At 39.3% G+C, this 16,532-nt stretch overlaps 1 protein-coding gene across 1 annotated transcript in view; it reads left to right on the top strand.

The window, feature by feature from the left end:
* VCAN (versican) overlaps positions 1–16,532 on the top strand; it is a 113,948-nt gene that overhangs the window by 91,573 nt on the left and 5,843 nt on the right. The window contains exons 11-12 of the mRNA XM_075411446.1: positions 2,003–2,161; positions 2,931–3,013. Coding sequence (XP_075267561.1) covers positions 2,003–2,161; positions 2,931–3,013 — 242 coding nt within the window. The remainder of the gene's footprint in view (positions 1–2,002; positions 2,162–2,930; positions 3,014–16,532) is intronic.

Raw genomic sequence — 16,532 nt, 5'->3', positions numbered from 1 at the left:
GCCAGCGATTAAAGCCGTATCTGCAACCTGCACCTCCTACAAAATACATAAAGGGAAAAGATAAAAAACTAACAAATTGGTGGTGTAGATTACATTCCTTTTTCACAGCTGGGATTACTCTAGGCGTAAGCAGTTTTCTACAGCTTAATCTGTTGAAAATAGAAGACAGATAATCAGTGTAAGCTGTATTATGCCTTTGTATTTGGTACATTCATGTCTGTACTGAGGACTTTTGGAAAAAAATGTTGATAACAGAGTCCTAAGACAATGACTGCTGTGTTATTAGTGTTGACAGAAAATACCAGAGCAATTCTGTGAAGACTCTGAAGTCATATGTTTACACTTTTAAATCTATTTATGTACATGTAAAGTCTCGATTTTTATCTTGGGAGGTTTAAAAACTTTAAAAAAAAATAGACAATTTGGTGCTTCAGGATGTCAATGGCTTCTTCCTGCTATGAATTAAGAACCAGCCTTGTGTTGTGAAAAAATTATTCCACAATTGTCTTACAGGTGGTAGGTGCTCAAACCTAAGAAATACCATAGTTAGAGAATGTGCAGTCATATCTTGCTGGCATGTTCTGTAATATTCGGCTTTTTCTGTACTAATGCAAAAAGAACCCCTTTGACCAAAGTAGGTTATTGACTATTGACTATACTGACTTACTGAAATTAAGAAATCCAATTTCATACCCAGACTGTATCTACAGCTCTGGAAAGGCCAGACAGTTGCTTTCAGGCACAGTTTTGTTTGGAAATTGATAAAACTTGGTGGGAAATAGCAAATTGCTGTTTGGTGGGTGGGGTGGGGAAGGCCAAGCTCCGTGTTTCTGTTCTTCAGCATCCTGCAAATGAGGCCTATCAGGGTGAGTCATCAAGTACTTAGATAGCTGGAACTGGATGTAGTCAGAACAATCTGTAATCTGGTGCTCAAGTGTCCTTTATGATGCCATTTCTTCTGCCATAACTCAGAACAGTCTTGAGTTTTCCCCTATTGGTTCTCCCATCTCTCCCTAAAACTCTTTCTAGTAGCAAGTTCTTATCACCAAGCACAGCTCAGACACATTCAGGTATTGTATTTGTTAATCCCATCTTATTAATACTAGTTTTTGCCTGTGATTCATTCCTGCAGTGTTGGTGCAGAAGCAAACGTGGAGCCAGAACTTTATTTTATCTTGCCATCTATTCTGTTTACAGCTGCCTAACCTTGACAAAATAATTAACGTCAAATCCATGGATTGTTATTTTTCCAAGGCTCATGTTTATTTCTCTTTAGATAAAAGCATATACTGGCTGATGTGAACTTCTGTCTATTTTGCATTCTTGTCAGTACCATCCCTCATACATGCACAGACAATGTGCATTTCATTACTTTGTATTTTAGCATTACAGTCTTCCTGATAAACTGATGCCTAAATTTTATTAACTTAGAGTTTATTAAGGAAGATATGTTTGGGAGGAGGATTTGGAGGCGTAAGTTCAGAAAGATAATACTGCAGCTTTGCATATGTGGACTGAACAGTCACAAGCACTTATCTTCATGTTATTTTCAGTTATCAGTTTGTTCCAAACCAAGGTAATTCAGTACCGTCACTCAAAGGACTATTTGCCCTTGCGAGTAAAATTTCCCATCCCCATACAGACCCTCAGAAAACTGAGGTGAGGTGTAGACTAACTGCAGTCCAACATCCAGGCATTTCATTCATCTGGAGTTATGGTCTGAAGATGTCCTCCTGAGATCCTGGAAACTCCCAAAGCTGCCAGTTGCAATTATACTCCTCACATAAGTAATATTCTTGCAGCTTGTACTGAGACGAGGTAGACAGAACTACCTGAAAATATAATGAAGCCTCAAGGATGAGTGTTGATTCTTTGCATTTGTACTGGTTAATGGGTCTGTATCTTCTTGAACCTTAACCCTGCAGAAAATCCATCCGCTTGCATGAAACATGCCTGTGCTTCACACCTGTTGACAGAGATGTGATTTATTTGTTTGTCACAGACACGGAGACCTGTGATTATGGCTGGCACAAGTTCCAAGGACAGTGCTACAAATACTTTGCCCATCGGCGTACATGGGACACGGCTGAGAGGGAGTGCCGTCTCCAGGGAGCACACTTGACAAGCATCTTGTCTCATGAGGAGCAGATCTTTGTGAACCGTATGTACTGTCAGGATTCCTCTACGCAAGAGCAGGCACTAAGAGTTCAGACCTAGTGAAATATCCTCCTGATTACTCAGCTTTTACACCTCCATCTTAAAACATACTTTTAGAATATTTAAAAAGCACACTCTGTGTTCCTCATGTTTACTTTTGCAGTCAATGCAAGTTCCCTATTATTATCAAGTGATTATTTATTGCGTAGAAAGTACTTTGGGTTTTGCAAAAGAGAATAGGAATTATTGTTTTGGCATTGGAAATTGATGAAATATTTTTTCTGGAGTCTTTAGATTTTTTGAGCACCTGACATCAATGACAATGCCACTATAAATTATATTAGGTAGGCATAAAGAAATAGTCCCTGCATGTTGTGTTGCACAGTCTAGACAACACTGGTCACAGCCTAACCAAAACCTGAAAAAAGTAGATTAAAATATGTGCTTTTATTATTTTAATCTTTTTTCCTTTTTTTTTCTCCCCTTCATAAGCACTCAGGTAAGGAACTAATCTGTTTTTTCTGGGAGACACCATCAGGAGAGCAGAGACAGGATTGTCTGAAACTGTTAGATGACTATCTGCATTTTTATAGACATCCCAAATTAAAATTCAGAAGCTGAAAAACAGCCTGTAAATAGTTGTTTGCATAATGAGTAGAAGAATCTTAAGAACAGGATGTCTGATTCATTCTGTGCAAATTCATTTTATTTTCATTGGTGATATTTCTTCCATTTATGGGAAGGTTAATAAAAATATCCTTCTGGTTCCTTAGGTATTGGGCATGACTACCAGTGGATTGGCCTCAATGACAAGATGTTTGAACGTGATTTCCGCTGGACTGATGGTAGCCCGCTGGTAAGATGCCTTTGAAATGAAATCACTCATTCATTTCTTTTTGTGGTGGCTTATCAAATTCCCACCAGCAGTGAGGGAAGCTGTGTGAAAAAAATCAGTCACTAAATATGCACCCAAGCAAACATCCAGCGAACTCTTGTTTTGGGATAACTACTATTTTGTGGTGTAGTTCTAAAATCTTATCCTTAGTTCTTATTATTGTATATGTGGGAGCTCTCAAATCTTCCACACAGAAAAACTGAAAAAGTCAGAGACTGTAACTTAAGGGTCTCTGCTGGAGCTGGTTTGTACATTTCTGGTCTTACAAGAGAACATATGTGGCAATCCTCCTCTCCCTTCGGTATATGGAGCAGAATGCGTTTTTCAGACGAAGGTATGGCGTCCAAGCTCTTGTATTTGCTGGGTCTGTGAGAGCGCACAAAGCAGCCTCTCAAGTATTGCTGGAGTTTGTTCTAGTCTGTATGACAGCTCTATAGCTAGGATGGAGAAGCAGACATCCTTAGGTGGTTCAGGAGGCCTGTAAATAATAATCTGTCCATAAAATTTTAAGATGCTGTTGATACCTCTTATTGCCTTAAAACAAGAAGAAGAATCAGCAGAAGGAGAGGGAGAACACTCTGTACTCACCTTTAGCTAACCTAAATCAAAGTGCTGATGGATACAGGAAATGACGGAGCTCTTTGCAATTCAAAACAGTCTCTTTGGTAGAAGCGACTGGTGATTTATTTCTGTGTAACACCCACTGAAGAACATTACATAAAAAAGCCCCAAGCTGGTTATGCTTATTATTTTCCTTTCCAGTTACGAATTCTTAAAGGAGAAAGCATCTGCACACACATATGCACACGCTCACACACGCACACAATGATCGTTGCTGTGGGTACAACTTATGTAGAAAGACACCTGGGGCAAGGCAGGCTTCGTTTATTACCATTTCATGTAAATAACCAGAGGTTTAGAGTCCTCTGAAATTACTTGTGAATAAGCCATTTCTTGGAGAAACTACCATGCGTAACAGGTGACAGCATGGGGTGGGGGAGAAAAAGATGATGAAACTTTTTGTTGTCCGACTGATTGTTCTTTGCGTCTGTGGTGGTACTAATCCACCCGTTTGTGCTTGAAGCCACAAAGTCTTGCGAGATGTAAGCAGAAGAGTTGGATTTCATTGTTTACTCTTGCCTATCCTCATGTATTTTTGGGAACACAAGATGGGCCATAGCGTTGAACTCCACTCATTCTGGATGAATTCATTCTCTGTCTCCTGGTGTGGCTTCTTACACCTCACTGACAGTAAATGGCACACTGTGAGGGCGGTTTAGGTTTGGTTGGAGCTCAGGGGTGGTCCGGGCTGTGTACTGTGTATGGTCAAAGCGCCTAGGCTTCACTAAGGGATCTAAAGTTAGGTGAGATAAATTTGGGCATAAATGTAGTGCCTGAAGGGGCAGCCCAACTTACACTAAGTGTAAAACAAGAGACATACTGATATATTCCAATGACAAATTTGGTATGTCACTGAATGATGAGTTCCAGGAAATTAATATTAGGGCTGAGATTCTGTTTTTTAATTCAGGCTACTGGGCACATGTAGTATTATATTTTTGCTTTAATTTTCAATTTTAAGAAATGAAGATATTCTAGGAACAGAACAATACCATCTGTCCAACAGATTTCTCTTCTGATTGATCTTTTTTCCACTTTTATTTTTTTTAACAACTTCCCTCTGTCTCTTCCTTCGGAAACAATTTAGGTGTCTCTTGAAATCATTTATGTTCATTCCTTCAATAGCTTTCATTCATAACTTATTCCATATAGTTTCTGGATGCCATGGTTCTGAGCAGCCTCCTCATTTGCTACTTTCCTTAGTTTTTAACTTATTTTTCACACTTTCTCACTACTCTTCTGGTTACAGTGAATTATTACTTCTCTAGTAATTAACAGGAACTACAACATAATTAAATATATGCATCAAATGTATTTCCCTTATGATGTCTTAGAATTTCTATGAATTTGAATACTGTGTAAGTCAAAAAATTAAATTGTTTATCTATTTGCAGGTGGACTGTAGTCATGATAGCATTAAATGCATCCATATAATATGTGATCATAAAAATCAGAATTATTACATCAATACTCAGGTTCTAACTTGAATTTCTGAGACTAGAGGTAGCTCTTGCATATAGCCACAATCTAAACAGCCTTCTTGTGTTTTACATATCAGGGCCCACCTGTAATTCAGCAGTTTCTAACTTTGTTGCCCAGCTCCATGTTTTCTCCAAGATAATATTATCTACAGTTCTGTTCAACACTTCTGACACAGAGGAAAATTTGTCAAGTCTGCTGGGAATACCCCTGATATCTAAGAGTTTTCTTGGAGATACTGTCAGAAAAGTCACTGCAGCTTTTAGGTACACTGTGCATCTACAAGTGATGTACATTCATCTTTGTCTTGATGCTTGTTTAAATTTTCTGCCAATAACATATTTGTTTAATCTGAAAATCATGCTTCCATGATTATATTAGGTTTTGAATTAAAAAAAAAAGTTCTGATGCTTGGTAGACTTAAAGGAAAAAGCAAAAGAATAACAACAGCAACAGCAAGGACATGTTGTAGAATTGTTGGTGCAATGCTGAAGTTGACCCAGTATTGCCCAGATGAAACAGCTGTGGTACATTTTAGTGATTTCTCTTTCACATGAGTTCTCTTTCTGAACCAACACTTCTTCCCCTTTCCCCCTGAACTGGGAATCATTGAACCACAGGCTCTACCATTGGAGATTACGGAACAAGGTTTCGATTACTTTGGTACTCATTTTCCACGGACATTAGGAAACCCACAAATATTCAATATGTTGAAATGAACTCTTTTGCCAGGTGTTACCATGTATTTTATTAGCAGTTGCTGGAAAAGGGATCAAATACCTTTTTTTCTCTTTGCACCGAAAAAGTATTTCAACCAGTGAGTTCAATGGAAGGAAACCAGTCATTTTTTCACATTTTCAGCTCATGCCAAGTTGTGTTTTTCCAGATTTCTTAAACTGAAGCTAAGTGCCAGCCACCGTTAAATGTGGTAGTTGGACAAAGCACATATGTGAGTTCCTTAGTGAAAACCGACAAACATACTTCCAAGTGCACTGCACGCGGTTTCTAGCAACAGTAAGGGACAGAATACACATACCCACCTTAGCTATTTTTTGTGGACTTCACAGTCTTATGCAGCACTGGCATAGAAATATTGTGCTGTCTCACTTCCATTGATTCCCAAAACACAGGGGAGTCTTTTTTGGGGCACACTTCCTGTCAATTCATGTGAGATGAGGGTGATAAGCTCACCTTTGTCATTGGCCTGGTAATGTGAGAAAGCTTAAATTTTCAGATGTGGTTGCAGAAATTTCCCTTATCTTATGAATCAGTAGATGATAGTTTTGCCAATCAAATAAGCAAGGGCCATTCAGTTTTCTGTGCAGTGTCCAGATGAGATTAGTCCATGCCCCTTCAGTAGGATGAGATGTTTGTTTGGTTTTTAGGGTGCGTGGGACAATGCGACCAAGATTTTTAAAAAGTGAGAGTATAGAATTAACATTCTTACTGGGAAAAATATGCTGAACCTAGAGCACCCTTGACAGGCTCAGAGCCCTACTTGAAAACAGTGGCAATTATTTAGGTGCTTAGTAGTACACTAACTACAGTCAGCCGCTTTTGATATCTTGGCATTCTTTTTTTTAACCCCTACAGAAAATACTGGCTGTTAGCAATTCATCAAAACCAGCAGCAGTCCAAAAAGTCTCTTTATTCCTGTGCACTGTTTTTCATGTAGCAACTGGAATTTATGTTTAACTTGCAAAAATAATGCCAATAAGCAAGTCTCGGAACAAATGAAGAGTGATCTTGTAAATACATGCTCTAATTGTCAGAGTTCCTCAAGGAAAGTAGTGTCATGAATAACAAAGCAAGTACAATCAGGTTCAGTGAGAAAGGAATAGTATTTAAGACTTTTTGGTCCACGTGACATTTTGTCCATATCTGTATTGAGTCTATACATTTTCCATAACAAGAACTTTTAAGACAAGCAGAATTATCCTAACAAAATAGAAGTGGGCACGCTCCTAAATCATAGTATTGTAGGCTTTGTTCCTGCAAAGAGCATTTCAGGAGGCTTTTTGATCTACCTCACTGAAGTGTTTGATGCAGAGTTATCTGTGTGCTGTTAGGGAATTTCGGCAGGTTTATTTTTGAATTATGAAGTGGTTTTTAATTTAAAACTGCTCAGCAGTTTCCTACCTTTCAGGCAAAATACCATAATCTTATGCAATGAATTGGGCTGTGTAGATAAAGTCTCTCCATCTCCTGGTAAAAGAGACCTTTTCAGTATGCAGCACCCACTACATCCCAAACACAGGCTAGGCTTGAAAAGTGCAAAATAACATGAATAAAGTAGTTGGGTCATACCTCTCATGCCCTAAAGTTTAATTGCCAGTCCAGGTGCTACTTTTACATAAACAAATTACTTTCCAGGTAACTGATATTTCATGATACTGGATTTTACTGACCAGGCCAATTTGCTTATATTTGTTGTTTTTGTAATTTCCTTAAAAAACAAATTAGGAACTTTTTGGCTAATCTCAGAACATGTCTTCAAAGGAGCTCCTTGGCTAAGCTGATGCTACCTTGTCCAATATGCAGAACAAAATAAGCTATAATTATACTAAACTGCAGAATCCATTGCTGGCCACCCATACGATTCTAATTTGTTCTGATTTGCTGTACTGTATCCGTATGGCAGGAAGCAATCTTTTCTCATCTACAATGTGTTCCTGCTCTCTCTCTTTTTCTTCTTTTCTTTTTTCTGTTATTGAAAGAAAGAATTTTTCAGTGTTTCCGGTGGTTGGGAGAGGTGGATTCATGCTCTGGAGTTCATGGGCCACATGAAAAATACTTTGGCAGCAGCAACTGTTCCCTTTTTATACCAAGGGAAAAGAGTTGATTGCAGCTGTGTTAGTACAATATAAAAAGTGAATGCTCTTTCAGGAAACCTAGATCCTTACTTGTGGTGCAAGTTCAGTTAGAGCTGGAGATATGGGGCCACTGCCACAAGCATGGGCTTGGCATACCAGCAGCATCCAACACTGCACAGACCAGTAGGAAGAGAATTTGTAAGCTTCAAACTTTGGCGTATCAGCCTCATCCCTAGCTTCAGATAATGTGTCACAAAGGTGGAGGTAGTGAGAGCAGGTACTGAAGTGTGTCCAGAGAACTCACAGCACCCCAACATTTTTAGAGCTTCATTATTCATTACTTCCTGAAGATCAAGCAAATTTCTGCTCAAGACATTTCAGGTATTATTCCATTGACAGATGCAAGAGGCAGAGGAAAATAAAACAGAGTTTTAAAGAGCATGTTTTGTTAGCTCTGCTTTTCTTCTGTTGCAGTGTAGTTATAGGGCTGTTGTGTTGGCATTTGGTATGGGAAAGCATTAGTTTTCCTCTGATTTACCTTCTACACAGGAATGAAAATGCCTATAAGTAAGACTTTGTTTACATTTAAAAAAATACAGAATCAAAAGTATTCTTGTACTTTTCTGTAGATTTTTCTCCCAGTATTTCTGTGATAGTGAACAACTCTCTAAGGTTGAACCGTGGACAATCTGCATCCCACATAAAAATCTTTAAGAAATAAAACCATAGACATCTGGGAAATCACAGTGATACAGGAGAAGAAAGCAAGGCCTAAATACTCACACAGCTATGTGAAAAGAGGAATTTGTCCATGCCTACTTGGATCTTTGCGTACTTCAAATATGGTGTGATACGAACTACATAATAACAAAACTTACATTATCAGTGGAGACATTTAATAATTGGCTTGATCAGAGGGAGAGGGAACACAGTGTGACATTTGAAAATATCTTAGGGAAATTGAATTTAAATAATTCACTTAGTTCTGTGAATAGTAACTTTTACAGCTGTAAAGCACACCCATCCAAACAGAAAAAATCTGGTGTTGCTTTTGGCAGTTTCTCCATTGTATTTGGATTGCTGGCGTTTCACTGTTAAGGACCCTTGTGAGCAGGCACAGTGGTGAAGGAATCCTTTGGAGCTATTCATGTTATGGATTAAGCGCATATAGCTACTTGGGGTAGTGCCTTGGGCCTCCGTCTCACAAGGGGAGTTATTCATATCCTTTGGAAAATGCTGTTGATAATTAGTGCTTTGTAGGGCGGTGAGCTCACTCCCATTACATAAGATTAGTGCTGTAATAAGGAGCTGGCTAGTGTCTGTGGCCAGTCTGTCTGTCACTTGGAGAATGCTGCCAGCTAAGAAAGTAATGGGGCATACTGCCACTTTTAAAACTGTCCAGGGACTCTGCGTTAGTTTTTCTTCCCTTCGGTGTAAGAGCATTTAAGCTTTGTGCTTTGCAATGCTGGACCCCAGGTTGTCAATGTTAGGTAGCTACATTAAAAAAAAAAAAAAACGTGAAACAAACCAGAAGTTTAATTCTGGCAAAAACAAAGCCCTCTCTTTTCCTTCCTTTATTGGTCAGTGAATCAGAATGCTTTAACTTCATCAAACCTGTAACTGCACCCCTCTCAGAAAGAGTAACTTTATTGAACACAAAAACCTTCAAAAGGCATGGAGTATTGTAGAGAAGGAGCCTGCCTCTGAGGGTTAAATAAAGCAAACAAACTAAAAAGTACTGTAGTCAGCTGCAAACAAAAAGCTCATTGTGCCAATGTCCCACAGGATCCTTGGAGAAGGAGATTTTAAACCTACCAAATGTTTTGGTTTTGTGCTGCAGTCAGTCATTACAGGCTCTTTTTAAGATGCTCATTTGACCTGCATTTAAATGGAGGAGAACTATATAATGTTATTAATGACAGGTATACTTTTAGTTCAGTGTGTCGTAGGCAGTAAGGAGGGCCTTTTGGACAAAGTGGGGTTTTGTCTCACTTTTACCAAGGGGGTCAGCAGTTACTTCAGACCCGCATTATGGTTGGCTCTGGGCTAGAACTCTTGGACAACTTCAAACGTGCAGTAGTTGTTGACACAGGTAACAAAGTGCGGGATTTGCCTTTTCTCAGTGGCTCTCCTGACAGTTGTGCACAAAAATAATAGGTCACACCCCATGGAATTTGCGTCATGTTGATAGTATATAATTTCGTTAGTGTGACTAGCAAAGAATACGTATTGTACCAACCCTACATTTAACATCCTGCCGCAGTTTTGCTCCACAGTAAAACGCTTGCCCATTAGCAATAGAATTTCATCAGCACTTTGCCACTCGTCTCTGTGCTGACTTCTGAAAGCCCAGCACACACCATATACCTACAAAACAGAACTATGCAGTGTGTGAACCATGATGAAAGTTGGTACTGTGAGTTGGTACAGAGCAGATAAAAGTTAATGGAGTTGAGTTCACTGGCTTTAATTAGCTTTTAAAGAGTTAATAGAAGAGATATCTTTTCTGTATAATTATTACTTTGAAACGACTCCCGTCAGTAGCTGGACTCAGCAGTGAGTAGACATTGCCATCTAGTGGGAGCTACTTGCCATCCTTAGTGGTTTCTGCTTCCCGTGGAAAAATTGTCATATTGTGGCATGGTTTTAAAAAAACGTCAAACAGCAAGTCATCTGCTCCACCACACGATCACCTCCCCCCAAAAGATAGCATTGGTAGTGCTTTTATGTTTCAGCTTCATCTGCTAGGCTTTTTTACTTGTTTTGTTTATATTCCTTAGATTTCTTTCCCCAAAAATTTTTTTTCATAGATCTTACTGCTTATTCAATTGACAATCAGTGCTTGTGGATATTCATGGATATACACGACTGTATGTTATTCAGAATCCTTTTTTTGCAAGCTGTTGCATAGGTAATCAAAGGGTTTTTCAATACATCCCACTGCTCTGTTACTAAAAAACCCTTTCAAATTAAATCTTTTGCAAAGCTCCTTCTGGGAGTTTGTCTTGCTCACAGTGTGACTCTGTAAAGGGGAGTGTTGGGTGCCTGCCTGATCCAAATCCTGCCAGTTTCCCAGATCCCATGCAAATAAAGCCCAGATTAAGGGCTTGAGGGAAGCCATTCAACTAACGCCCAAAAAATATCAGGATCTTGGCATGTGATTTCTATCTGTACTTGTAGATAAGTTTACATGTAGCAGTTGTCTTCAAATTGACTAGAATTTCTCCAAGCAAGGGTTTATGAACACACTTAGCTTGGTCCCTCCTCCACCAAGTTATTTTAGCATGTGTCTGAGCTGTGCATGTGATCTACCCTACAGAGTTTAGGGCACCACCTATATCTTTAAGGTGCGGTATATGCTTAAGCACTCACTGAGTGCAGTTTTTAATCTTGGGAATGCTTTTGGTGAGTTCTGTCAGACTGCTCCCATTCATAAAACTAAACAGAAAAATCCTTTGCAGGGCTGGGGTGAAATTAAGTGAAACAGAGCCTATGCTATAGGGTAGTTTCTAGTCTATCCCAATGTATAAATGCACTTACATACTAGGTGAACTTAATGGAAGTATTTCAGACATTGCCAAATCTTCACAGTAATCTGTTTGATTTTTTTTCCGATCATCGAAAGGAAATGCAATCCCTTTCAAACTTCCCATGAGCATCTCATGTAACAGAACCAGTGTTATATAACAGCATGAGCCACAAATAGGGGTTTTCTGAACTGATCTATATACTCATTGTAACCTTGTGCTGATCTTGCCAATCTATGAAAATGGGTAACTTCCAGGGCTTACTGAAAGTGGGATGTAATTTTTAGTTAAGCTATCCAATTGTAACAGAACCTGCACAGCAAGGGACTTCTTCAGTGACTTTCCTGATAAAGATTTCTAAGAATTTGTCTGCTGTTTTGAAAAAAAACTATATTCCTGTTCTTAGCAGAGTTACGGGGGCAAAAAAGGACAATAGCCAGTTAGCTTTGCAGTGCTGGTTTCCGCTTGTTTAGTGATAAATACCAGGCAGGAAATCTTGTTTCACTTTAAGATGAAACAGCACAGAGAGGATCCAGTCGGCCAATCCCTACATCTTTCCATGTTTTTTTGATTTGCCTCATTAGTCTTGCATTAAGAAGCAATTAGATAGGGAAGCAGCCAGAATGAAAGAAAATAAAAATTGTATTGGAAATTGCAAGTGCCAAAAACTGCCAAGACAGATTTGTACTTCAAGCTTATTTAAACATGCTGAAAACATGCTTCCTTTTCCCAGACAGAAAAGCATTAACCCTGTAAATCTGAATAGATGTATTTCAGGTAAATTATCTCCTAGACTTAGTTTTGTACAAAAGGTTGTTGGCCTTTACACAATAAGGAGGTCAAGCAGTAAAGTTTTGTTTGCATCAGTAGTTTATTTTGTTGTGCTTCATTAAACACAGTGCTTGTTGACTATTTTGGAATGCAAAATCCAAGCGATTGATCTCAGCCACTTGGTGTGCCTTTTGGAGATAAAGGAATGGCTGAAATTTCCAAATTAGTGTCACAAAGCTGAGATACCCTTACTTACTTAGATTCACCATGGCAGTGCAAACATGCGAAAGAGCTGAGTGGATTACTCATTAATAAGGAAATGAGTCCTTAAATAAGGCTGGTTATCTGAAAATTTAAATAAGAAATCTCTCACAAGGTAGGATCTTGTTCATAATGGGAAGGCTATGCCATTCAGCTTAATTAGCAGCCATCTGAATGAGAAAAAGTAGTTACTTGGTAATAAAGTTAGCTGCTTTACAGCTCTTGCTATAATCCTAGCTTTCTTAGATTTAATTTGTGTGAAAAGTCAGCCTGTCACCCAACTGGCAGATTATGGCTGTGAGTTAATTCAATGCCATATAAGGAAATCCTCCCCCAAAATGTGGAACTTAATAAAATGTCTTCGTGGGCTTTTGTAACCACCATATCCAAGCCCCTCCTGTGAGGCAACAGAACACATTGTCACAGTTTTACAGACTGAGAATCAGCCAGCCAAGTGCATTGTCTACTGCCACGTAGGAAGCCTGAAGAACTGAACCCCATCTCAGCTGCAGCTCTAACCCACGGACCATCCGCCGTCTTTCTGCAGGAAAAGTTTTAGTGCTCTTTAGCAGAGAAAACTCTTAGAAAAAATAAATCCAATGTGTTGGTTTGGGCTTTGGTTTCAACAAAAACCCCTGTACAGTAAAGATTAATTAAATATTACAGTGTGATTAAAGACCTAAAGAGCATAACAGGAGCGCCAGTCTTCAGCCAGAAATGATGGCAAGACAGACTAGTGTTGTGGCTCCCAAATGAATGCACAGGGACCAAAATCCTGTCCCCAAGGCTAGGTCCTGCTTTTGTCTGATTACACAAAAGAGTAATTTTTTGATAAAAAGCCCCAAGTGTCTTGCCATCATGGATGTTGAGAGCTTTGCGGAGTGGCTGTTGCGGTGCTGTCTGTCTGAGCCCAAGGTGTGTGCTTCCAGCCTTCACTCCCTGGCATTGCTTTGAACCTCCCTCTCCACAGCCTCCTCAGCAAAGCACGCTTCATGGCTGGAGGAGAAAAGTGTAGCGGGCCAAACCTCCTTGGAATTACATTTTGAGTCATGTACATGATTAAGAGTATATGTGCTAAAATGTACAGTCTGGAAATGCTTCGCATTTTAATCCAGGGGAAAACTTCACATGTGTTGTGATAGTGTTGCTTAAAAAACAAGGTGGCAATTCTTTTTAGGTCCCTCTGTGCGATCCCCCAGTATGAGTATTTCTGCTGAGGACTAAAAGAGTCGTGGCAGCTTTTCTTCCATGTATTAACTTTGCATTTGAATCTATTTAGGTTTTCAGAAACATAAGTCATATCTTATGAATGATACAGCTAAGAGTGTTGCTAAAGGTGTCAGCTGAAGCTTGGTAGTTGTCAAAAGGATGTCTTGAGCTGTATCAATTCAAACGCAGTACTCCTTAGTACGGTTTCATTGGTCTGCTGAGACAAGAACAGTTTACATGAAGATATAATGTAGCAAGCAGGGTGTCAGGAACGATGCCAGAAGGTTTTGGCTCCTCTGTGATTATGGCTGATCTTTTTTGGACGTGATCTTAAAAACCAAACAAACCTGAATGGTACATATTGCCAAGGAATTAAGTTTTTGTTTTTTTGATTTTTTTTTTTGTATTTTGTACGATGTACTTTTCTAAAAGACAGTAATGCATTGAAATACAAGGATCTTACATGACGTTGCATCTTCAGAAAGAGTATCTTGTTCAGGATATTTTGAGCAGTGTTTCCCAAAAGAACAATTACGACCTGAATATCTTAGATGCTTACTGCACTTCTTGCATGAGTAGGGAAGTCTTTACACTTAACACACTTCATACGAGAGGTTGTAAAGGATACCTGTGAAAACAAACAGTACATATCAGTGTGTGACTTATGGGATTTGGTTCTTTCCCATTAACTTTTTGCTGATGTAAGTTTACTGGAGATAGTGCTGTCGCCCCTGATTTACAACAGTGTAAGCGAAAACCAGAATCATGCTCGTGGTCATGCAAAACTTTAATCCATAAGAGGAAAGCAAAATATTAGTTCATTTGTCTAGCAACTTATTCCACTCAAACTGTGAGAATCTTTTTGTATCATTATCCCATTATCAGTGGCTAAATAAGGAACTGAAAAACTACAGAAGAGCTGGGTGGAGACCTAAGAAAGCAATTCAGCAGTCTGGAACTTCCTCTGCTAAGAAATTCTGGCACTAAACCCAAGCAAAATCAGAGTTATTCAGCCAAAATAAATCCGTGCAGTGACGATATCAGATGTGAGGTAACAGCAAGTCATGCTGGAGGATATCAGACATTCTTGAATAAACCGCAGGGCCTAGATATAATCCTTTGTCATTACACTGCAGCCCTGCCAGCAAAGAAAACAAATTTTGGAGTCATTATGGCAAGGCAAGTATGAGCATATGGAGTCTATGTGCTTAGGGTGGGAGCTGGCAAGCTTCTGAGCACCTTCAGCTCACACGCCCCCAACAGCCATTAAATATCCTTCATTCCCACACTCTGATCCCTATGGAAGCAAACAGCTCTCTAGTATCATTTCCACAAGAAACAGCTGCAAGCCTTGTTGAAGTCTTTGCTTTGCTGTCAGGACATTATTGATCAAAGCTTCCTACCACTAACCTGGCTGCTTTCTTTAGTTTTTCTGTGTGTCTGGGCAGATTCTGAAATGCGACTGGATGAAGAAGTTCCTGCCCATCATCTGAACAGTGTAACCAACCATGCATACACTCGTGACTTACATTAGCAAATATTACTTTTCACTTGGGTTGGGCAGTAAGACACTCAGAGGTGAAAGTGAGAGGTTATCACTTCTTTCTGCCTCTCCAGCCTCTGCAACACACAGATAGACTTCCCGGAAGTACGAGCAAAACCTGCAGCAATTTTCCTTCAATGCCTTATACTTTGTGGTGCACCTGAAGGTGCCTTGCAGCACCCCATGCAGAGAAGGTGGAGCAGGTATCTGGGGCAGTGCCTTCGGCTAGGCTAAGCCTTCTGTGTGTGCTTGCACTCTGCTATCCCTGGTTTAGCAGGCAGTGGCTTTCTATGTTGTGGAAGCGCGGCCTTTTCTGGTTGGATTCCTGCATCCTCAGCCATCTCTGCTGTAAAAAGGCGCTAGACATTTGGCTCAGGAGCCAAAATACCCTTTTGGAAAAGGAGTCTTGGAGCACTCTGGGTTACATTAATGCACACCATGCATGGGCATATTCCTTCCTCCCCGTTCTCCTTCTTGTTTGCTCAGGAGATACGCACAGAGCTTGCTTTTCTTTTTTGCAGTAGGTGTTGCAGGAAGCCCGCCATACCACAGATCCCATTTGACGCATATGTGTGGTATTTGGCTACTGTGTTTGCAAAACCTGTACTCTGATTTATAAGCTAATGTGAAATGCTGAATTCTAGACTTGAGTAAATGGGTTAGTGTGTATTGTAGTTTAGTACTATCAAACACTGAAATGTAGAGATGGAATTAAGTTAGTTCCACATTAAAAATGGGATGTTTTATTAGAGGTAATAAATTCAGTGCAGAAGAAATTTATTTAGACCACGATTGTTAAATTACTTGGATAATTAAAACCTGCGATGGGTAAGATGACATGTGGTAGGAAAAGGTTGAGTATTTAACTCAGTTCTTTCATAGTTTGATTCATTGTAAGGTAAATACTACTTGTGTGGGGTATGTCAACTTTATTTCTAAAATGTGTTCACTGAGGCAGTTAATAGTGGTTATTTCATAAAGTTAAGAAAATAGAAAGCTAAACTTTTATGACATTTATATGGGCCGGCTTTAGACAGAAAGATGTAAGCACTGAGGAAAATATAAGCACTGTAGAAACTGTGTCATTTTGACCATACAAGGGGCTAGCTGCCTGGTTAATGTCTGGCATTTATGTGAATTCCAGTTCTTTCAGATATCTATTTTTATCCTTCATTAAATTCTTCTTGGAGTGACACAACAGAAATCCCAAGCAAATTGCTAAAAGCAGTTTCCCAAATCTTCTCTTGCTTTTCTTT

This window comes from Opisthocomus hoazin, chromosome Z, assembly GCF_030867145.1.
Source record: "Opisthocomus hoazin isolate bOpiHoa1 chromosome Z, bOpiHoa1.hap1, whole genome shotgun sequence".
NCBI lineage: Eukaryota > Metazoa > Chordata > Aves > Opisthocomiformes > Opisthocomidae > Opisthocomus > Opisthocomus hoazin.
This window is presented reverse-complemented; position numbering and strand designations above follow the sequence as displayed.